Source organism: Halichoerus grypus, chromosome 13 (assembly GCF_964656455.1).
Source record: "Halichoerus grypus chromosome 13, mHalGry1.hap1.1, whole genome shotgun sequence".
Classification (NCBI taxonomy): Eukaryota; Metazoa; Chordata; class Mammalia; order Carnivora; family Phocidae; genus Halichoerus; species Halichoerus grypus.
This window is the reverse complement of record NC_135724.1, coordinates 21183876-21208820: the sequence shown is the minus strand read 5'-3', so window position 1 is coordinate 21208820 and position 24945 is coordinate 21183876. Positions and strand designations below refer to the sequence as shown.

Genomic DNA, 24945 nt, shown 5'->3' with positions numbered 1-24945 from the left:
TTTGTCTTTGGTTTTAGCCACCAGCAAGAGAGGTATAGGAAACTCAATCCATAATCACTGGTTAATGAATAGGACATTTATAATTAAAAAGGGATTAAATTACAATACTCCTGTGTACATGCGTGTATGCGGTACATCTGATTGTTTCTTTGGAATGTTAATTAAAAGAATCTTGAACTTGATTCTCTGACCACACAGGACTCTGCAAATACACATCTCCCTTCTGCAAATAGTCCCCATTAGGATACCCATACACCGTGAAACCCTTGGAAGATGTACAAGAGGCATGTCAATCTCTGCCTCTCACATGGGTTGTTCTCTTGGGTAAACTGAGCTTCTCCATTTTGGCCTGTCAAATAATAGGAAGAAAGGATGCTTCTGCTGAAACAGACCAAAGTGGAATTCTATGGTGGGATGGAGTCACCTCCTACATACAAAAAAGCTGAGTGTTCAGCAATGAAAGAGCACTAGACTGTAGTCTGTTCTCTGGGCATCTTTAATCATCATTCTGAAATGTGCATCTTTCCCATCCAAGGATATAAAACTGAAAGTTCCATATCAGAATACAGAAAAGTTTTAGTCTTCACATTATTTTTGACAAAATATATGATTTTCTTGACAAATGGCAGGAGCAAATAAAAAGTCAAGACACAAATTATGATACTTTTAAGCCATTATTCATCTTTAATAAACAGTAACTTTTAGGATATAGTTTATCCCTTTGGGAAAATACTCTTTAGTTGATAACCTTTTTTGAGACATTCAAAATTTCTCAAGTTATATCCAGTCCAGATTGCTAACAGTAAAACAAATCCAGAAGGTAAGAATGAGGATGCTATTGTTGCCCATAACATATATTTATTTGTCACTTGGTAAAAATTTTCTTAGACTGTAGATAATGTGTGTGTATGATTAAAGATGAAGGGAGAAAAGAAGAATGAAAATGGGATGAGATTGATTTTCTTCTCTCTTTTTTTGATATCATTCCAAACGTTTCTCCCCTAAATATGAGATGCTGATTAGGGTAGTTTCTCAAGTGTGCCCTGTTCTGGCTGCCAAACTTTTACCCTTCCTGGATTGCGTGGTCACATGTGATTCCCAAATATCCTCCTCATTCTTACCAGAGACCTGGTTTGGCACATCCTACAACATAGTATCCTTTCTCAAAAACTATGTTAGGATTTCAGTGAAAACCCTATCCCTGTCTATAAACAGATAATGCAGTTGCCTATCAAAACCACCTTTCATCAATAATCCCCTAATACTGTAATAAAATGGATCTTGAGAAGTCATTAGTCTTTAATGGGAAATAGGAGACAAAATTAAGATAAAAATTAAGTTGTGATGATTAGACTAGGAAAGAGTAGGTTGGATGGCCTGGTGAATTAAAAAAAAAAAAAGTTTGTTAAATCTTGAGGAGCTACAATGACATTTAAAAACTTACATAAAACTGGTAGAATCTTAATATAATAAGCACTCTTGTATGTATGCTGTTTCCCAAAGAGTCATTCAGAGTTCAAAGTCTACTACTTACTAAGATAACCTTTCTTGGTCTATCCTTTTTCATAGAATATGTTTATGGATTATTTTAAAATGAAGGAAATTGTAGGTGGTAGAAATTTGTAACTAAGTTTAAAATTTTTCTTTCTATGAGGTGACATTCATAAACCCTGTTCATCTGAAAGGGGTATTTATTAACAACATCATTTTTTTGAGTATTTCCAGTCTACGTATTCTTCTGGGCAATGATATGTGTCCCATCAATTAGTAAAGGAAGGACTACCGCTTCTAAGACCTTTGCTTTACCTTTCAAGCAGTGATGATGGATTTTCTGGGAGACTGCCACCCCGAATGAAAGAACCAGGTGCTTAGGTTATAGGTGGCTGCCCATGGGAACACTATCGTATTTTTCTCTGTGTGAGTTTAACTGAGACATGTAAAGAAGCCAACAGCAAGTGTAGTAGCCTAAATGTCAAGTTTTAGTGCAATTGAGTTCAATAAACCCAGAAGATTTGAAGCCCAAAGGAACTCAAGTATAGGGGAAATAATTCTAATTGATGGAAACTGACAAAGATCTACACTGGTCAAAATGTCCTCTCACAATTTCTGTAAAAGCAGTGATATTGTGAATTTACCTCCTATACAGTTATATTTGGTTAATAGAAAAGAAGCCACTTAAAAAATGTTAAAGATATTTTTTAAATGAAAAAAAAGTCATTTTCAAGAACATTATTCATAATGTACTTGAAGTTGTGAGCAGGTAAGAATTCTCTTCATAAGGTCTAAAAATTTATTAAACCATTTAGATTAAAACACATTTATGATATTCTCTTATTTTACCCTATCCATGTGAGATTGGTTAAGTTCTCTGGTTGAAAAAAAAATTGAAGACAAGAAAATAGCCTCTTTACCTTATTTAAAATATATGGGTGATAATTACTTGGTGATCATATGAGTTTTTATGTACTGTATTTTTAATTAAACTTACAAGATGATCATTTTGAGTTGATGTGTAGAGGAATGAAACAAATAACATATTTTTAAGAACATATATAGCAAAAACCATTTTCAATTTTTCTCCTCTGACTACTATTTAATAGAAATAATCACATCAACGTTGGTTTCTTATCAATTTTATTTCAACAGCGCTTTGGCCTTGATATGAACACTTGCTCACAAAACTGTCGATTTGAAGTGTCAGCTTCCTTGCTAAGAAGTGTCAATGTCTAATAATATTTCTTTCTCCCCCACAGTAGAACACCCTGACAAAATGGCTAATGACCAAGGTATGGTGGCTCAATCTGTCATCCTTTCTCTCCTTGAATCAATTCTATCTGCTAGAAATGTCAGTCATTATTTTGCATTCCTTTTTTTTTCACCTGGGCCATACACCTGATGAAGCAGACACTGGCGTGATAATTAATCTTGTTAATGAAGTTCTGTTTGGCTGAAGCTGCAGGTCTGTTGGGAAGATGTAAATTTTCTTGAGAGGAAATTGTTTTGTCTCTATTCTGAAGGACCAATTAAAATGTCAAGCTTCTTTGTATGAAATAAATTTTTAGTCTCTGTCTGCACTTCTGAATAATTCACATTAAGTATAATTAAGCTCAGCATAATTTTCAAGCTGCTCTTATACCCTTTCATGAGCTATGGATTAAAGTTCTGTAGCTCCACAGAGAAAAACCATAAATCAAGTGTGCTTTTTCTCTACAGTGAGCTTCTTTTAATAAATAAAAACAAAGTTAGGACAACTTTTTTAGGGCATTACTATTGTTCATTTTGAAGTCAGAAAGCTTTCACTCTGTGAATCAGATGCTGGCTCGACTCAGAGTATTTTATTCTCCTTCCATTTTTTTGCTGATTCGTGTAGAGAAATAGGCATGGCTTTACACAAAGGAAAATGGAAATAAATAAGAGTTATCCATCAATTCACAGGTAGATAAGAATTTGCTATTATCATGATTTGCAGACTGATAAATTATTTTTACACTAAAGGTAATTGGTAGAATTCTAGAGGAGAAAAAAAATAGCTTATGAGCTATATTTTTTCAGCCTGTTATATTCTTTAAAGAAGGGGGAGTTTGGAAGTATTTGCAACTTGTTATAGTCGGTGATGTCCAGATTTTGTCCATATTTGTTGTCTCAGAGTCTACAGTTTGTGTCGTTTTTCTCCTGCTTTGGACAATCTCCTGTCCGCAGAACCTACTTGTGGGCGTCCTGTCTTAGAAGGCACCATCTTGTAAGATGGAGGAAAACATTCTTTTCTTTTTTTTTTTATTTTTTTTTATTTTTTAAAGATTTTATTTATTTATTTGAGAGAGAGAGAATGAGAGAGAGCACATGAGAAGGGGGGGGAGGGTCAGAGGGAGAAGCAGACTCCCTGCCGAGCAGGGAGCCCCATGCGGGACTCGATCCAGGGACTCCAGGATCATGACCTGAGCCGAAGGCAGTCGCTTAACCAACTGAGCCACCTAGGCGCCCGGAAAACATTCTTTTCAACAAGAATACTTTTTAACTTTTAAATATTAAGCATCTGGATATTAAGGCTCACTAACAGAACATTGTCTACATGAGTAGTATTTTATTTAATGATTCTGTGCTCAGGTTTATCCCTGGATCCTTAAATCATGCCTCTGCTTCAGAGAACATGGCTGGGACTTCACACATGGAAGTAATAAAAATGAACAATACACAGAAATATCTGCCCAGAGTTCACATTTCCATTAATCAGCTAAACGTACTTCCTGCTTACTTCTACTTAAAATATTTTTGTAAGACCGATATCTACTAAATGGTAATATTTGTGAACTATTAATGATGAATACTGATCAGTTAACATGTATTTACATAGGAAAATTAAGTATTAGTGCTGGCCAGATCCAAAGCTGGAATAATTAACTAGCAAAAGTGGTTTTATTATTTCATTTATAAAATAATTAAAACAACCTTGCATAGCCTTCTTAAATGAATTTGGAACTTCCACAGGTGGATAATTCCTAATTTTTGAAATTATACTTAGAGAAATATATATAGAGAGAGAAAACATACCAAAAAAATTTTTTAAGTCAGTGAACCAGATGAAATGTTACATTATTAGCCACTTGGGTAATGACATGCCCAAGGTTCTGAATAAATGGATTTTGCTGCTGTTTTTCAGTTAACTGTTTTGTTTAATATTATTTTAAGCTATCAAAAGTATATTTTGTAAATCAGTCCTTTTATAAAAGAAAAAAAAAGAGTAAATTATTCCCCAGTCTCTCTGATCACACACTCTCCATGGATTTTTCTCAGATTTTCATATCAATAGTGAAATTAGATCTGTTTTCAGGGAAAAAAGTCATTCCCAAGAATTATTGTCCGTGGCTGAATCTATTAATATTATTTGGGCAATTTTTCTTTTTCTTCATCTAATACCACTTAAAAGATTCTGTCACCTATTATACTACTTGGTGCCTTATTCAATCACAGCTGGTATACAGTTGTTCAAACTGATAGGTTCTAAATTTTACATCAAACTCAAATCACTTGTAAAATTGAAAGGAACTGACAACAGATAATTTAGTGGTTATAAATAAGATCTTTAAATTCTTACAAAGAAAGCATATCAGATTTACTGGCAATCAAAAGCTCTTTGTAAACAAAATCAGTCTTCTGCGTTGATGACCGTGTAGAAGAAAAATAACCCAGATTGGAGATCCTTCTAAGATTGATGAAAATAAGAGGAAAAAGCCGTTCTGAATGTTCCCACTCTTAGCACAGAGCAAATTATTTGAATATGTCTTACTGTGCCCACTGTTAGACCTATTTGCCCTTCCCCATGGTGAAGTGATCCCACTGTTACATCTATGACAGGAGCTGAATTTCTGTTGAGAGAAAATTCAACACCTTGGGTCAGAGTGAACCTTGCAAAGATGAATCCTAAATAGAAAAACAGGTCGAATTGAATTTACATGCGAGAGAGGAGGAAAAGTTTTGATTATTTTAACGAAGTATCTCTGTAGACTTTTGTCACAATTACTTTTTCTTGGAATCTGATATATGTCCTGAAGTACATAAATGGGAAAACAAAAAGTCAGTTATATTTGAATCAGCCATGATTTGAGGAAAATATTTTCTCCCAAGTAATAGCAATAGTAGTTTGAAAATGATAGACAATTTGCATTGAACTCTTTTTCCCTCTGTGTAGTTATAAATTGATTATATCTAGCATTTACTTATCTCTCTAATCTCAGCCTCCTCTGTAATTCCCTGTTTTTTGCAGCCCCTTATCTCTTGTTACACATCCCAATTTTTTCCTCTAGTCTCTTCCGGGCACAAGTGGCCAATAATTTTGAAGGTGATCATGAGATTTTAGAGATTAACCACAGAGTTTAATTTTTAGGAAGGTCAGGTAGGATAGGGAAATTGTATGGGCTATGTGAAGTGAGTGCAGAGGACATAGAAATGCTGTGCCTTTTTTCCCCTTTTTTATTTTTCATATTTTGGTAAGAATCCTTTCAGTGTGTGTGTGTGTGTGTGTGTGTGTGTGTGTAAAATGGTAAAATGAACTCTTATGAAGGCCTACCACTGTCTCTGTTCACAGAATTCTCATTTAATCCTCACTGCTATACTGTGAGATACAATTATTGTTCTCATCTTAGCAATGAAGAAGCTGAAGCTCAGAGAGTTTCAGTCAATTGTCTATGGACACACAGCTAGTAAGTAGCAAGGCCACGATTCAAACCCTGTTCTTAACCACAGAGTATGTTCATCCCGTGTATGTATATGGATGCATATACAACCACACACTCATGTTTAACATAGATTTGTAAGGTTGCTGTATCTTAAGTTTGTGTCTGGATATCTTCCCAGTATCAGCTTTCCTTTCCCCATCTCTGTGCATAGTCCAAAGAACAAAGAATAAAACAGCTGTCACTCTGGGGTCATCTTGTTAGTGGGAAGTCACAGCACTGAGTATGTGATCCTGACAGTCGGTTATCTCAGGAAACACAGGGATGGTGCTAATTCCACTGCCTTAGTCAGCTCAGGCTGCTTATACAAAATGCCACAGACTGGGTGGATTAAACAACAGAAATCTACTTTTCACAGTTCTAGAGGCTGGAAGTCCCAGATCAAGGTCCAGCCGAGTTGGTTTCTGGTGAGAGCGTTCTTCCTGGCTTGCAGACAGGTGTCTTCTTGCTGTGTCCTCACATGGCAGAGGGACAGCTGGTTCTCTCATCTCTCTTCCCCTCAGATCAGGGCCCTACCCTTGTGACCTCATTTAGCCTTAATTACTTCCATAGGGCCTCACACTGGGTGTTAGGAATTCAACATGTAGTTCTGGGGGACAGAGGGGGAGCACGAACCAGTTCACAGCATCCGCCTTCAAAAAGAAAGCTCTTCTCTCGCTCTCACTGATTATCTCCCCAGTGTTTCAGATGAGGAGGCAGAAGGCAGTGCCTTGCCTAAGGTCACACAAATAGAGTTGTGGGCAGAGGTGGATGCCAACATGCTTCTCTCTGACTCCCGGAGTGTAGTCTGTCCGTTGTAGACTGCTGCTCTCTGTATGAAAAATGTGGCTCTTTGATTTTCTGTAATGAGCTTAAACCTTTTAGGGTTTCTCGCAGAAGCATTTATAAAAGCCTCTGGGGCTGCAATGGAGGATGGCTATGACTATAAAATATGACCAGTTCTCAGAAGTGATTATCATCAGATCAAACTTCTAATCTTAAAGGATTGTTTTTACACCCTTATGTTCTGTTTAACCCCCAAATGTTGCTCTCCACTTTGAGGTGTCCATGTGTAAAAAGTGGTCATTCTTAGCATGAACACAAATGTCTACAAGGTCATGTGTGTTTCCATGTCTGCCCATTGGGGCATGCAGAGTAGGTGTTAGGGCCATGTCACAGGACCTGAAAGAGGGCGGGAGCCTTTATGAAATGATCTGTGTCATCGCTGAGATGAATCAGGAAGAAAATGCTTGCTTCAAGCGCTCTCAAGTGTCTCTCCCTCTCCATGGCCTGCAGAGGGGTGATCTAAAACACCAGGGCTACAAAGGAGATGGAAATGCATAGCCCACTTTATACATCTAGATGCAGGTGGCCTGCTGAGAACTGCCCTCCCACCAGGAGGGAGAATTACTCACTTCTGAATCATGGTAAAGGCTGATAATACCCTGGCTTTTCCATCAGCACTCAGTGTGTACTCCAAGAATGGTGGATTGGGCTCAGAGACCTCAAATTCTAGTGCCATCTTGTCACTGTGACCTCCTGTGTGACTTTGGACATGTGACTGACCTCTCTCAGCATCCTCACCTGTCAAATGATGATGTTAGCCCAAAGTATCTTTTGTTTTCTTTCAAGATTTCAGATGATTGAACTAGAAGATTGGTGTTACGATAAAAAACTCGGACATAGCATCTTCACGCAGTGTAGTACTTCACATTTTTAGCATTCCCAGGATGCATCAATCATTCTTCTGTGCACTGTTCATGTGTTATCATATCGTCATAACATCCCTCCAGATAAAGAAAATGAGACACAGAGGTTCTCAAACTTGTCCAAACACTCACAGTACATAAGAGGGTAGCCCGAGATACAGACCCCGGTTAAATAATTTGAGAGTCTCTGCCCTTAACCACTATATAATTTCTGGAAATACAGTGAGTTAATTTGTTCCTACTTTGTTAGCAAGAAAGTAAAACCTAAATGGCATCACCATACATTCACCTAGTTTAAAGTTCTTTGTCTTTCCTCAGTAGGGTATTCAGGCAAAGTACCTAACCCTACACCTGCCATTTTGCACCTCAGCGGGTTTAATCTCATGAATAAACAGAACGTTAATTGTTTCCAATTTCAAGGAAATAGGGTTTTCAAGGCAGTCTAGTCAAGCTTGGAATTTAGTTAATGTAATGCAGACTTCGCAGGGTTTGGATTACACCAGCCAGGGTGCTGTTTGAAAAATTGAAGTCTTTAGCACCTTTTGATGGGAGCTGTTTAAATGAAAATTAAAACCTCTTTCTACCCTGTTATTGTGTGGAGTTTCAACTACTTTATTATTCAGTTGCTGCTCCACCCCCTTGAAAGAGAGTTATTCTCACCTGTGCTTTTCTCAGGTCCAAAATTTTGCAATTCTAGAAATTATGATTATGGTATAAAAGTAGGGGTGAAAAATGAGTAGCGTGCTTTTGATAAAATGTTGAGGTGCTTCTCGTGTTCCCAGCAAGCAGTCAGGTAGTTGCTTAAATCAACCTCTTAGGAGCTTTTATGTTTCAATACGTAACTTTGAAAGAAAACATACTCAGTACTCTTAAGAATTGATGCGATTCATGGCATACTTGTAAGTTTCTTAGACCCAAAAGATAGACATTTTTGTTAACAAGCCCTCAAAAAGATTTCTTAAACAAATTCTTTTTGTAAGAACCACTCTGTTGCTGAATGTCTTTCTTTGCTGTAGACATGAGCCAAATACCAGGTTCCTGGCTTGATTTTTCTGCCCACTACTGTTAGACCTGGACTCTGCCTCCTCAATTTTCTTTCCAAAACAGATGGCTCACCAATGCTTATGGAATAAAGTCAGTTCTTTGACATCAACACCCCAAATGCCCTTTTCAAGCCTCAAGACTAGTTCATCCCTCCACATATGTCACAGTCTATTAGCAAAAATGTATAAATCTCTCTGGGAAAGGTTTTCCCAACTCCATGCTCTAACTGGTACCATCCTCTTAGCTTTAGCAGTACTTTCTCCCTTTCTATACCAAGTCAGGTCCTCATCTTCTAAGACTCCCTTTCCCATTCTGCTTTTTTCCAAGAAGTCTTTCTCACCTTTGCAGTCTTTTTGTCCTTCTGTATGTCCATAACACCCAACTTATTCCTTGCTCTGTTCTTCATTTCTTATAGTTCACTATTTATATTCCTAACCTCTGGGCCAGGTTGTAAATTCCTTGATGGCAGAGGACTGGTCTGATTCACACTGTCGTCCCCACCTCTCAGTCTCTAATTGAGAATTTGTCATATTGTAGTTGCCTGGTAAGTGTTTGTTGACCTGAATTATGACACATGTCTTTGAGGAAACAGTCACAGAGTAATCTGGAAAGAAAGACTTTACCATCTGATCAAAAGTATATTTGGGACCTAAAAGCAATAATGCTCAGGGCTATGGATACTGTGCATGTTACTAATCTTGGGGAAGATGAAAATGATGTGAAAATATGTTTCCAATAAGGCAAAAATATCTTGAATATTCATCTATTAAGTTAAAGCTAAACTGGAAAACAAGTTCTCTTTAATTCAGAAAATGGTGGTCACATTTGTAGATGATTCTGACCTCCTGTGCACTTTTCTTGATCTCTACCCTTCCTGTCATTTCTGGTTAGCAGAAAATTTATTTTTCTTGCATTTCCCTGGCTGCTTGTAATTCTGAGTACAGAAAGGAGAAAAATCAAAATTATGGGAGTTGATTAGATTTTGAAATTTCAAACATGAGGTATGAAAAGAATTGAACTCACTTTTGACAGCTTGCTGGTAACAATGTACCTAGCATTGTGCTGTGTGTGGTGAAACATGAGAAAGAAGTACAGTTCCATGGGTCCATTTTCAAGAACCATGCAATGTAGTTGGGAGGAGTATGTAAATACTTCCAGCCCAACATTAAAAATACAAAAGGTGAAATTAAGTGGTGCCGTCTCATATGTATATCATCATTATAGGGTTTCAGATGGGCAATCACTATTGGTAATAGAAGAAAAGACTCCTTAAACCCAAGACTGGACTTTTACTATATGAGTAGAACTTGATTCAACACACATGATTGCGGAGGGAAAGATTACTTGAACCTTTACGTAGAGAAATCCTAGAATTGGAAAATCAAGATGCCAAGAAGCTGCTCATAGAGTGAGGATTGCAAGATGCATTCAGGGGACAGTTAGGGTACCGCTGTGCATTATTATGATAAAGAGAGGGAAAGAAAGAGAGAGAAATAAATTGGTGATGTTTTGCTCTTTCTCTCTACTCTAACACAACAGTTCTCTGGCTTTCCTACTTTTCAACACATTAAGTATCTCTGTCCACACTGGTCACTGAAGATCAGCATGCTCACCTCCAGAACCCCGCAAACCCCATTCACTCTTGGCTGCTGATGCCAATCATACCTTGCTTCTCAGGGGAGGCGGGGTGTGAAAGTGTGGGGCATTGGAGGAAAGGAAGATGTGGAATAGGAAGAGGGCCTAAGTATCTATTAATTCACCCAGTAATGGTAAAATCATCATCATCAGAATCAGACCTATTCAGCTGCTTAAAATGAGTATACTTGTTAGTCTTTCTGAGCCACAGTTTACTCACCTATAAAATGGAACTAAAAATGTCTGCCTTGTGGATTCATAATTAGTACTATTCTCATGCTACTTATTATAACAGTCTCTTATAATTTATTCTTCAAATTCAGCCACAATACTTTTTCTAAAACACATATTTAATTGAGTCACTTTTCTGCATAAAATATCTGTAATGGACCTCTGGCTTCTGCAAGATAACTTATAGACTCTTTGGTAGAGCATGTAGGGAGTTTTACTATTTCATGTCTGCCTGTCTTTCGAAGGTTACCCACCTCACTCTTTTCTACCTGATCTACTCATCTTTTAATTCTCAACTCAGATGTCACCCTGAAAAGCCTTTGATCATTTTACTAGGCATAAATAGTCATCATCCTGTTTTTCCATTGTGGCACCTACTTATAATATTTTTAAAACTTTTGGCAATATGATGTAGTTATTATTACTCAACATTTTCCCCCTCACTAATTTATGAGCCTTTGCAATAGTCATTTTATATCCCCAATACTTAGAACAGTGGGTCCATTCAATACATTTGTTGACTAGATGGATGGAGCACGAGCTGATACGTGAATGAAAAAATTTTGTGCTCCAAAAGTGTCATTATTTACACATACAAGCAGCACAACTAGTGTGATCCTGACATTCTGGTGTTTTCATACTGTAGTTGCAACTTCCTGTTGAACAGTCACTTGGAGAAGAAAGAGCTTTCATGCTGTTTTGTTACCTCTCCTTGCACTGCTTGGTAACTTCACTCAGACACAAGCATATCTCACACTGCCTTTGGGATAAGCTTGTGGACCATCCAGGTATGGGAGACTTTCATGTTCATTCAGTGGCTTTTGAGGACAGTTGTTCTTTTATAATCCATGAAAAATTCTTCCTCATCCTCCATGTTTTAGTCTGGTGAATGAGCTAGCTCTTGGGAAGATCTAGTCATCCAGGAGAGGGTCCATGTTTAGAGAAATAGGAGGCTTTTTAGATTTTGATAAAGACAAGGCTGCACCTAAAAGTGATGCCTTAGACCCACATACTAGCCATTATTCCAGATATGCTATAGGCAAGAATGCATACAAAGAGAGAGGAGAAAATTCCACAATCACCATAGCATTCATATATATATGTATGTATTTTTTTTTCTTTTCTTCTCATTGGCTGAGATCTATTATCCTGTTCAGGAATCCAGATACCAGTGAGTCTGGCTTAGTGCTGCTTTACTCTGGTGCTTGCAAAGGAAGAAGAATGCAATGTTTGCAAACTTTTTTCCTACCTTAGAATATTCCCCAGGCAACTCTTCTTCACCTGTCAATTGCCACACTGCAAAAAAACTTCAGGAAGTCAGGACCCAAAATCAAACTGAGATGTCAACCAAGAGCCAGGAATTAGGGGTTCATTTATTGAAATTGTTTATGTCTATGATGACTATAATTTCCATTTTGCCCAGGAGTGTCCTGATTAATACTCAGATCCAGGCAAAAGTGATAATAGCACCCTCTTTCATTCTTAAAGTGGCCTGGTTTTCATAATTATATGGTCACCCAATTCACGACGTTTGTATGTGGAAAAATAATCTTAGATTTTAGATTGATTTCTAAGGATTTTAAAAATGACTTTGCTTTTTATTGTAGTCTATTCTGTCCATATTTTATTGCATAAAGTCAGAAGTTGGAACTCCAAAAAAAAGTGCTTCTCATGGTCAAGGAAAAGATGGATAATCACATATTTGGTTCTCTTACATTGTTTCTAACTCGTAGCAGGTCACCAAAGAACATTCCCATTCTTGAAAATTACTGCTCTTAGACTTGCCACAGGTGACAAATATAAGGATATGTTTTGAAGGAAGGCGAAAAAGATTTGTTGAGCACCACATCTCAATATGTGGCAGGCATGTTAGCTTCTCTTACATATGAAGTAGTAACATTTTAGTTTCTTTCAATCAATGAGCTTTCTTTCATGTGTACTTGGAAACAGTGTGTTAAGGAGAGCTCATTAATTCTTTTCCATTAATATATGTTTGAAATGTCCTAGGCATGAGTTATGATTTCGCTTCCTAGCTTTTAGATATCCTGATGCCTTTGTTCAAAGTCAGCAGTATTATCAACTGTGTGATAAATTGATCTCTTAGACACTTCTCCAGCCTCTGAAAAATCATCTGCTTCAAAATAGAGCTCCATATGATCTGTGTATTGGACCATAAAACTGTATTCAGGTGTCATTAATAGATATCCTTTATCCACTGGTACACAGGACACAAAATCAATTCAATTTCCATCATTATCACCAGAATTATTTTCAGAGAACCAATTCTAAGATCAAGAAGATACCTCAGTGCTCTGCATTCTTGGGAGAACGTATATTGAACATTTGTTAGATGACCAATCTGTTCATTCGATTTAGATTATGGACCATATGTTTTTCTTAGGATTGATTGTATGGGTGCCATTCTTAAGGACCTTCTCTTATCCCCACTCAGGGAAGATAGATTAAAGAATAGATCAAAACTACCACATCCAGTTTTCTCCATGTCCTCTGCACATTAATTTTCCATTAACTCCTCCCTGAACTTATAAATATCTACTCAGAAAAACTAGACTCTAGAAATCCCAATTGAATTAATCTTTGTTAGCTGCTGATAAAATTTTTTATCATGGAAAATATTCTCCATTTGCCCATGACTGCTAAAAGTAGGGACTTAATGTAAACATTAATGTTTCATTTTATACAAACATACACACAGACACACACCACAATACAAATATAGAAATAATATTTAAAGTGATATGTAAGAAGAAGAACAAAGAAAATAGCTTGTATAATAATTATAACTTAAACTCTTGTTCCCATTAATAACATGTCATTGAGCATTGTAACTCACATTAGTCACTCATCAAGCCTTGAGAACACAGTATACATGTCACTTTGGTAAACACCAAGGAATATCACAATAAGCACACTTCCTACACGAAGTCCTATTACCTCTGCCCACTTTTCCCCTCAATTCAGAGAGCAAATGGCAGGGAAATCATGGAGACTTTAACTTTTGCCCAAGGGAGCATATGTCTCTTGCCAAACCCCCCCGCAAAAAAGATGAAAAGAAGTCTCCTAGTGAGATCGATCCTTTATCCTTTAGAGAAAATATAAGTTTACTCTTTAAATGACTTCATACTTTATAATACTGTAAAAATGCAAATAAGGGAAGGGACATGAAATTTCTGGTTTGGACTTACTTAATAGGTGCCTATATAAAATAAATTTAGAAATATGTAATTTTAATAACTCCTAAAATAGTTATACACTTCCTCTTTTCAAAGTTAACCATGGGCTCATTTGTTTTACTGTTCTTTCTGAAAGTACCATTTCCTGGTTTCAAAACCTAAGAAAAAGTAGAAAATATCTGTTTTAATTATCAAAAATTTCTGGAAGAAGTGATTTTTGGATGAAATTATCTGGATAAAATACCTAGTTGGTTATATGATATATGAATTCATTACTCTTTAGCATCTTGATTCCTTTCCTCACCCTTATTTCTATTACTAAGAAAATATGGGTACAGAATAACACAAGAATTCTTCATTTTCTGAAGAATATAACATTTTATTGATAAAGTACATTCTGATTACTGTGTCACATAAAGTCGTGATACTACTAATTCTAGAAAAAAGAAAAAAAAAGAAAAACTGCCCATTTCCAATTTTTTTGAACCATGTTGAGCTTTATTTGAATACAAAAAAAGCCGGTATACATTGAAATGTATTACATTATTTCTACAAATGTTATATGTAAATTTCATATATTTATTATTGGGAATTTTTAATTTTGAAAAATGTTAGAGATTTAGTGTAGCATGCAAAAAAATTCAGGAGCTTTAAGCTAAATATAACTGTAGAACACATAAGACTGAAAATAATACATTATTTTTATTTGCATGTAGTTCTTTCAGCAATACTAGACAAATAAAAAAACATTTGTAATTAAACCTAATAGTGATTTTATAGTAAAAGATGGGTTAACTTGTTCTTAAATCTTTAAAGTCAGCACAAATTAAAAACCATCTGCAGTTGGTGTTTAGATCTTATATAGGATCGGGATATAGTGAACCAACTTGATCTGTCATGGCAGGATCCTCATCTAATACATGCTTTTATATTATCACTTCCCTGAAGATCTAGGACTGTGCCTTGCATTTAGCAGGCCCTTAATAAATTTTGAATGAATTATTACCAGTTTTATGCTCCACTAATAAAACAAAGACCTCCAGGATCAGATAGTACTTTATACTTTTGCATCAACTGACTTTCCATCTTGCAGAATCGCATTCATCTTGTTTCCCTAGATCAATGCTTATGAAATTAACCAAGTTAACTAAACACATTCAACATTTGATCCACATCAAAAAGCCCTTAAAAATGCTTTGAAGTGCAAGCAAAGACACTCAGTGTCCTTTTTGGTCTTCAGTGTCCCCTCATTTGTCAACTTTGTGGTTCTTGCCTTAGAGCAAAGGGAGAGTCTTTTTTTTGGTTTGTTTTAGCTTATTATTTTCCCCACAAAGGAAGCTTTTCTGGAAGTTAAAAGACATATTTTAGAGAATAGAAACATACCAGCACATAATGTTAAAATTTTATTCTCACGCCTTTAAGATAAAGAGATCCCCAGACTCACCAATATCCCAGAAAGGAGTTTTGTGTTTCCTTACTGAAGTGGTTCAAGGACTCTAAATTACCATAAATCCAATCTTGCTTGCTGATGATATCAAGTTTTTTTGAAGTACTTTCTGTTAAGAGTTACTTAATTTTCTTTTGTGGTATCAATCTAATTATAACCAACAAAAAGTTAAGCAATGTCAATACACTAGATTGTGTGGGTAGAATGTTCAAGTTTTAAGCTGCCCTCTCTTAGGTAGAAAGCATTTCCAGAATTCCTTTATCTGACATAGAGCTCTAACCATATGACATCTGATTTTCTCCTACCTATTGAAATTCACAGTGTAATCAATAGCCTTACTAAATCCAGGGGGTGCTCTACCCATAGAGCTTTATGTCTGAGTAATATATGGATGTGCTTGTGGGCTTGTTTTTGCATCTTCCCACAAACTAGCTGGGAGACAGAGAAACTTCATTAAAAAGACATTCGTCAGGATGCTAAAGGAAAAGGAAAATCCTCCACAAACTGTTTACCTAATTTCCAGCCAATACAGGATTACTCCCACCAGGAATCATTTATTGCTTTACTGGCCTAAGTGATGGGACTGTTAGCATCTCTTTTGGCTGACTGCTTTGCAATCTAGCTGCTTTCAGATGTGAGAAAAGCTATCTTAATATTCATACAGAACTTCCGGCTCACTTCATTTCTTCCAACATTGATCTTACAATATCCCGTGGGCAAAGCTTATCCTCTGTTCATTGAAACCCCAAATGTGCCAGAGTCACACAAGCAAGGTATTTGGGAAAAGGCTTGTCCACATTTTAGTCAGCCCACCAAAGTGCTCACATTTGCTGCTTATTTCATTTGCTTCTTTCCTGCCTTTCCCCATGGGGAGCATCCATCCTAATACCTGCTTTATAGACCCACAGTCACTGGCCAGCAGATTTTAAATCTACCAGTTTATGCTGAAAACAGAAGATGATGTGATTAGATTAATGTATGCATTGCTTGTTGGAAGCTTGACATCCTAACTTCAGCTGTGGCTTGATATGAAAAGAATTTCTAAAATTCCGAACGTATGGTCTGTTAACAAGATTTAAGTTGTTCCATCACAACTGTTTTGCAAATAAAGTGATGAAATCTTGGGAAAGCGTCAGCAAGAGGAGTGTTTGGGATGCCGATCAATGTCACAAGAGCAGGACTTGAAAGTCTTAAAGAAGCAGATAAATAGGGGCACCTGGGTGGCTCAGTCGGTTAAGAGTCTGCCTTTGGCTCAGGTCATGATCCCAGAGTCCTGGGATGGAGCCCCACATTGGGTTCTGCACTCAGCGGGGAGTCTGCTGAGGATTCTCTCTCTCCCTCTGCCCCTCCTGCTTGTGCTCTCTCTGTCTCTGTCTCTGTCTCTCTTAAATAAATAAAAATCTTAAAAAAGAAGAAGAAAAATAAAATCTATGCATGTGAGCAAATGACCTATGTTATTGTAGCTGACTGCCTCAGTTGGCTTCCTCTACATCATCCACTGATTGTAACTGCTTTCAGAAATAACTCTCTGAAGTGAATAAATGGAATATTAGCTGCATTCTTGTATGTGTTTGCATATAAATTCAACTCTCAAATGGGTTCCTATAAATTGTCAACCCAATAGATATTCTAGAATTCAAAATCTAATAAAATAATTACAGGTCTACAAGTGTGCCAATAGAAAAAAGTATTACCTGTGGTGAAACACATTAATTAAATTTGGCTGATGGTACAATTCTGGTTATTTCCTGGCTCAGTGCTCTTAAAGACTGCTTTTACAACTCTTGCACACCTATTGGAAAGCAGTGTTTCCAGTAAGGTGATACTAAGGAAGTCTTCTTTCTTCCCTGCTGTGTTTGTAAGAAATATTCAGAACAGGTATGTGTGTGGTACCATAACCCCATTCTTTACTCCCTATCTACTACCTCATTCCCGGGCACCTATTTGGCACATACCACAAGGACTGCTCAAAACCCATTTATAAGACAAAATGTGCTGTCCCCTTGTAGAGTAATAATGCTAATTTGCCACAAAGTCATGTCAGATGGATGGACTTCTTATAGAATGAAAGAGGGGGGCTCTGCCTCTCTAGGAGCCATGACTAGCACCCTTTCTGTTCTGAGATGTTCAGGAAAGTAACATTGAGATTCATGCCCCCGCTGTACCTTCTGGGGACGCTTTTTGCAAGAAGATTGGAAAAAGAAAAAAGAAGAAGAAGAGGGCAGACGACTTTTCAGAGAGGAATTGAATTTAGCTTGTTTAAAAGAGTATTCATGACAGATTTTTCTCACACATAAAAAATAACATTTCCTCACAAAGTATACTGGAATTAATATTCTTAACCTTTCTCTGAGGTGGCCAAAATACCTTGTTCAATTGTTCGTGTGTTTTAAAATATTTCTTATTTCTGTCTATTTTCTTTCATTGTGCATTCATGCGCTCTATCCCTAATATTCTTATGTTTTTCCAACAAACAGGTCGTCATGGAGATGGAGGTTATTGGCCAGTTGATACTAACTTGATTGATAGAAGCACTCTCAATGGTAAGTCGATCAATTAGGTCTATTGGATTAGTTATATTAATTAAATGGTTAATTCTAGAGTGTCTGAGGCAGATTTTTTTTTACTTACTGAAAGTGTTAAGAACCCCAGACCTAGAGTTTTAGTGGGGATAATAGAAAGATGAAATTATTAGCAAACCTGTAGCATGTTCTACCAGCAGACCATGCCAGTGAGAGTCAACAAGTGCACAAAACAGAGTCAGTTAGAAAAGCTGAGAAAAATCACTTTTATAAGTGATGCAGGATTAACAATAGAATATCTAGATTTTAAAGTGTTATATATATTTAAAATGTTTCAAAAAATTTAATATTATTAGAGAGAGGTGATATCTAAGGTAGTTTGAACTAAACCCACTCAGTTTCCTAAAATGAAGTCACTGGGACCTTTTGCCTGGAGAGTTTACTCTTCAGAATCCTCTAGCACCTTATTGCTAATTTTTCTTCATGCTCTCAAGATTAAACATTTATTTCTGCTCATTCTAATGGATCATTCACATGCTTTGGGGTTGAGCAGACAGAGGTAATATCTGAACTGCACAGAAGAAGCAGGTTGGTGTTGGAGCTGTCTTCTAGGATCTTGTCCTCAGTTTTGCTGAAACAGAAACTGTGGGAGAATGGAATAATACTAGCCAAACCCCCAAAGGACTGATGTATATATGCTAAATTCCTTCTATAGATTTTTAAAAAATTGCTCCAATGCTGTTGTTTGGTTTGGTTTACTATAAATATATTCTATATATTCAAAATACAAATACGAATGCTTGTGTACCCATCAGCGAGGTTAAGATATAAAATATTCAACATACAATTGAAATCTCTTATATGTCTCTGACTTAACACATGCTTGCCACCATTTCCTTCATTCCTCATTGATGTAACCATTCTCCCAAATGTGATGTTTACTGTATAGATACATATCCCTAAAGGTTATATTATTATACATGTTTATCACTTTATAGAAATGACATCATACTATATGTATCTTGTTGCAACTTGCATTCATATTTAATTTTGTTTTTAAGATTTACCCATGTATTTACAAATACCTCTCCTTCATTTATCTTTACTGCTGTGTAGTGTTTTATTTTATGAAAATAACACAATATATGTATATAACCATTTTAGGAGGTTTTCATGAGAAATTTGATTACTGAATAGATATTCATTTGGGTGGTCTCTTATTAAAAAATCCATATGGGGGACACCTGGGTGGCTCAGTCGTTAAGCATCTGCCTTCGGCTCAGGTCATGATCCCAGGGTCTTGGGATCGAGCCCCTCATCGGGCTCCCTGCTCAGCGGGAAGCCTGCTTCCCCCTCTCCCACTCCCCCTGCTTGTGTTCCCTCTCTCGCTGTGTCTCTCTCTGTCAAATAAATAAATAAAATCTTTAAAAAACGTCCATATGGGAAGCTAAAGTTGCAATCTAAAAATTGCTTGCTGGTTGAGAAATTAGAATAAGGGGGTGAGTTATGTGATTATTTCCTATTATAGGCTATAATAACCTAACGTATCTATTTTCTCAAAGAGGACATATGTGTCTGGAATAGACCAGATGCTCCAGTTAAAGACTCAGTATCTCCTCCTCTGGCCAGTGGTGGACTCAGGAACATATTTTTACCTATTGACTCTTCTTTTGTAATTGCCAAGCATGCCCTCCTCTGATAATAATGCATTTACTTAACCAGTATATTAAAATAAAATAAGTATAATTTCTTACATTTAAGCTTCCTTAATATATTCCAATCAGACCTATCTAAGGTTATATCCAGAATGCTCTTTCCAGATTACTACAATCCTCACCACTTCCTATTGTCTTGTACACAGATCCTCTTCCCTCATTAAGTAACACTATTGTGGTATAGCTAGTACCTGGCTCTGGTAGTTTCCAGGCTCCTATACACACAAGGGACACTTTAGGGAGCTCACAGCAGGAAGATGAGAGGAGGGATATGTTGGGACTAAAAACAGACCAAGGGTGTGCTCCTTAAATAAGTTTAGATAATGGTGGTTCCCTTCCCAAAAGCGTGCAGGTTTTATCAACTCATTCTTTTGCCTCAAATTTTATCTTGAGTCTCAACAATATGCCCAACACACTTCATGCATTCAAGCAGTCAGTTAAGAAATGCTACTAAGCCCTCACTGTGTGCCGGGAGCTCGCTATGAACTATGCCCACATATTGAAAACTAGAACCCCACAGGAGCAACAAACAAGAAGGAGAATTACCCAGGTGGACAAGACAGAGAAATACACGCCAGGAAGATGAAAGAGAGTGAAACAAATCCTAGGGATGTGAGGGAGGGTAAAAGAAGGTCATTGTTGAAATTGTGTGGGGAAACAACATGGTAGTATTTTTTGCCCTGAGATAGGGAGGTTCTAGGTTTAGAGTCCATGCCAGGAATTAACATCATCCCCTTTCAAATCATCCTGCAGAGCTGATTTTCAGATGCTGTTCTATAGAGAGTTTCAAATTGGAATTCATCCACAGCTAAGGGCATGACTATCCGTACTGGCATATGATGGTGTTTTTTGAAGAGAGAGTGCCAGGAAATTAAGAGAGAGTCAGACTGGATAATTGAGAAGGAACAATTGCCCCTTCACCATTCCTACTCTCTACTAAGCCATGGTCATGTGTGTTAAAGGTGGAGCAGGTGTAAGCCTCAGACATAGAACCATGTATTCTCTTAAACTATACATCCTAAGGAGCTTTCATTTTGGATAAAACTGCCAAATTTAGCAACTCAAAATACAGGAGGCCCACTAAAATTTCAATCATTTCTAATTGCCTCTAAATATGAGATAAAGGAAAATATTGCAAAGAATTTCTATCTCAATGTACATATGCATCTCAAGGTACATATTTATAGGCAACTAGAAATACTTGAAATTTAACTGAGTCCCCTGTATTTTTAATTACTTAATCTAGCAGTCCTAATTTTGGATCAAGTTTAAAACTTTGGTATTAACTAATTTAACTTGCCCTTCAAAAAAAGTGAGGTTTCTGAAAAGAAACCCCACACTAAATTGGACGCAAACAGGTAAGTCAACAAGAACTTTACACAGGAGTCAGACCTCAGATGAAAAGAATGACAGTGACAGTAATTGAGGGAAATGCATGTCATTGTATTTTTTTTTTTTTTGCCATTGAAGATTCCTCATGAGAAAGATAATTGTAATTAAATTGAATCTAATATATATTATCTCACCAGAGAAAGTCATGGAGATAAAATAGAGGAATGGCAGCCAATGACTTTGAACTAGTTTAGATAGATTATTGTCATCACCCCTTCTCACTTTTCTGCATCACTTAATGGCGTTTTAGGTATTTCATGTTAAATGAATGGGATGAACAAAGCACCTGAATCATTTCTAGAATTCTTACTGGAATAACAAATTATTACAGGCTACTTGACTAATTAAAGGGACTTGATAACCTGCAAGAGACATGGGCGGGGGAGGGCAAACTCAATCTGTTTCCCATTCTATTTTGCTAACCCATAAATGATGGTAAATATGTAATTTAACTTTAGCTCGGGTTATTACAAGCCAATCAGCTAAGGCATCTTGAAAAACCCTACCTTCCTAATTAAAGTTCTGCTAATGTCTTAAGCGTTAAGAAGGGGGTATAATTTCTAAATTGATGTACAAATGAAGCCTTGACTGATAAAACTCCAACCCACCCATCCTAGGCTGCATCAACATAAACATTTTAAAATCTGAGTTTTTGAACCTCATAACCGAGGAAAATTTCATACAGCTCCTCTTAGGGTAACAGAATTATAAAGTTTTCCTGTCTCTCCCTACACTTCCTGGATTCATCCTTCAAATAATTGTAATAGAATAATGGCTTATTGTCAGGATACTCAAGCTAGTTGCAAATAAATTTAGACCTCACTAATCACTCACTCTTTCTTACAGAATGCCACTCTTTTAAAAATGTACTCTTGGAATTCAAATAAAGAAAAACAAAGCTATAGTTCATGTTTACTCTTGTAGTTGGAAGCCCTTAATTAAATTGAGGAAACTGAAGAGGCATCCTAAATTATTTTCTGATGGCAGGTAGAATCAAAGCTAATATGTACTGATATGCTAGTATTTTACTTTTATGATGCATTCAATTTTATGGTCCACATTCTTAAAGCAGGAAAATCTTCAACTTCTGCAATGTGATTTTCTAGTTTATATTTGTATGAATAAGAACAACAGTGACAATTACTTCAGTCCTGCTTTTCTCATTGGGGAAGATAAATCACCAATTTCTTTTTGTCGGTGGTTCTTCCTGTAATTTGTGAAATTAGCAATCTTGGCTAAGAGATCTATGATCCCTCCAAATATGTTGCTATATTGATTTCAACCTTTAAAAACCAAATTAAGTTTGATAGGTATTGATGCTTTGGTGAAATATTGTTAAAAAGTCAATATTATTAATTAATTTTTAAATATTCAGAGTCATATTAGGTGTTCTGTAAAACATGACTTACACTGTGTTTAGGAGAAAAGACCATGATTTGCCCCCTACTTTTTTTTTTTAATTTAATTTAATTTTATTACGTTATGTTAGTCTCCATACAATACATCATTAGTTTTTGATGTAGTGATCCATGATTCATTGTTTTCGTATAACACCCAGTGCTCCATGCAGTACGTGCCCTCCTTAATACCCATCACCAGGCCAACCCATCCCCCTACCCCCCTCCCCTCCAAAAACCTCGGTCTGTTTCTCAGAGTCCATAGTCTTTCATGGTTCATCTCCCCCACCCTCCCCGATTTCTACTTTTGAAAAATTTTGTTTTATTATTTTCAGAACTCAGTAACATTTTAGCTAATCTAAATAGAGTCTGCATTAAAGCTCTTCCGTATTTGCATGAAATGATCATTCTGAGGTTGGTGAGCTGTTATAAGATATTGAACAGACACCTTGATGTCAAGAGAAAGGTCCAGAAATAAAACTTTATGTTGTTTCCCTGATAGAAAGTAAGTGGAGTGGTCCAGGGTCTCAAATTCTAGTCTGCAAGAGGCTCTGCCTACCTACCGTCCAACCATTATCTATGGCAAATGATTTTAAGGATCCCAGACTAATCCCAAGCCCCAGGTTCTAGAATGACTTTGCCAGGAATTAGAACTATATGAATCAAGTCACTTAAAGTTTTGGGATCTCAGTTTTTCATCTGAACATAGAAAGTGTTAAGCTAGATCAGGGTTTCTCAACCTCAGAACTATTGCCATTTGAGACTGGATAATTCTTTGCTGTGGGGCCTGTCCTATGCAATGTAGGATCCCTGGCCAGGAGTATTTCCCCTCTACCATGTTGTAACAACCAAAAATGTCTCTAAACTTTGCCAAATTCCCCCCTTGAGGAGCAAAATCTCCCCAGTTAAAAACCACTCATCTAGATCACCATCCCCCAAATGTTGTCCCAAGGTAAACAGGTCCCATGAGAAGCTCTGAGGAAAAAAAATGTCCTTTTGTCAAATAATATTGGGCCACTAATGTCTCTTTCGCCAGATCCTCTCCTTCTACCTAAACACTAGAGGTATTAGTCTTGAAACATCTCTGCTGACTCTACACTCTTGACTTGGTGACCTTGTCCACTCCCATCTATGTGCCAACTCCCAAATTTATATTTCTAACACAGACCTTCTAGCTGCCTCTTTATAATTTAGCATAAGATCTCAACCCTAACATAGTCAAGACTGAGCTCTTGTTCTTCTCTCACTGGTCTTTCACCCTCTCCCTCACCTCAGACATAGGACTATGGCTTAAGTCTGAACCTGACACTTCCTTTTTTCCCTCCCCCACTTGCAGTCTGCTTTGTATCGTGTATTGTGTACCTGTCTACTTTGCTTGACTGCCTGGCCACCAACTCAGTTGAAGCTATCACTGTGTCTCTCCTGGAGAACGTTAACATCTTCTTGACAGGTCTCTCCACTTCCACCACCAACCCCTTTCTTCCTGCAAGCCCTTAAATGGTCTGTGATTGTTCTGAGGATAACTGAATGTGATCTCCGAGGCTCTTGAATGAACTGGGTCTTGTTTCTCTTTCCAGCCTCATTTTGTGCCGGTTCCCTTTTGCTCCTAGTGTTCCGGACACATGATCTGCTCTCAGTTCCCCTGTAAAGAAACAGGAGCTAACTCCTAGGATATGCCATGATTCTGCCTAAATGTTACTTTTTTTTTTATTATGTTATGTTAATCACCATACATTACATCATTAGTTTTTGATGTAGTGTTCCATGATTCATTGTTTGCGTATGACACCCAGTGCTCCATGCAGTATGTGCCCTCTTTAATACCCATCACTGGGCTAACCCATCCCCCCACCCCCTCCCCTCTAGAACCCTCAGTTTGTTTCTCAGAATACCAAATATGTATTTACTTCATGATCTGTTTAATACGTCTTTTCCAGTAAGTTGTAAGTTCCATGATGTCAACCATCATGCCTCTTTTTGAGAGGCGCGTGGGGGCAGGGGCAATTGCAGTATTCTAATTTGATACTTACCTAGTTGTATTCCTTAGACGAGACAAACCTAGGGTCCTCCTACTCTGCTGCTATCCCACAATGTTCTAATTTGGAAACTATTCTCAAACTGCACAATATACAAGAAGACGATGACGTGCAAATTATTATGAAGCAATATAAGCGTGGCCCTATGAATACTTGATAATGGTTCCATAGCCTGACTATTGCTTCCTCTCTGCTCTTCCAGAAAAACAGCTCAGATATGGAGTTTTCACAGCTCCCTTCTAACAGTTATGGGTTGATCCCAGGTGAGAAGTAACCTGACATTCTACTCAGGTCACAATGATCCAGACAAGGTACATGTTTTAGGAATGGAAGAGATAGGCGATTTAATATATATTGATTTTTTTTCCTTCTCTGGTCTAACCAGTTGGGCAGACTTACAGCTACATCACAACC

At 37.1% G+C, this 24945-nt stretch overlaps 1 protein-coding gene across 2 annotated transcripts in view; it reads left to right on the top strand.

Annotated features, from left to right (window-relative positions):
• DCC (DCC netrin 1 receptor) overlaps nt 1-24945 on the top strand; it is a 1153179-nt gene that overhangs the window by 1048868 nt on the left and 79366 nt on the right. For both annotated transcript variants that reach the window (XM_078060292.1, XM_078060291.1), the window contains exons 21-22: nt 2754-2786; nt 17947-18012. In XM_078060292.1, the coding sequence (XP_077916418.1) occupies nt 2754-2786; nt 17947-18012 (99 nt within the window). The remainder of the gene's footprint in view (nt 1-2753; nt 2787-17946; nt 18013-24945) is intronic.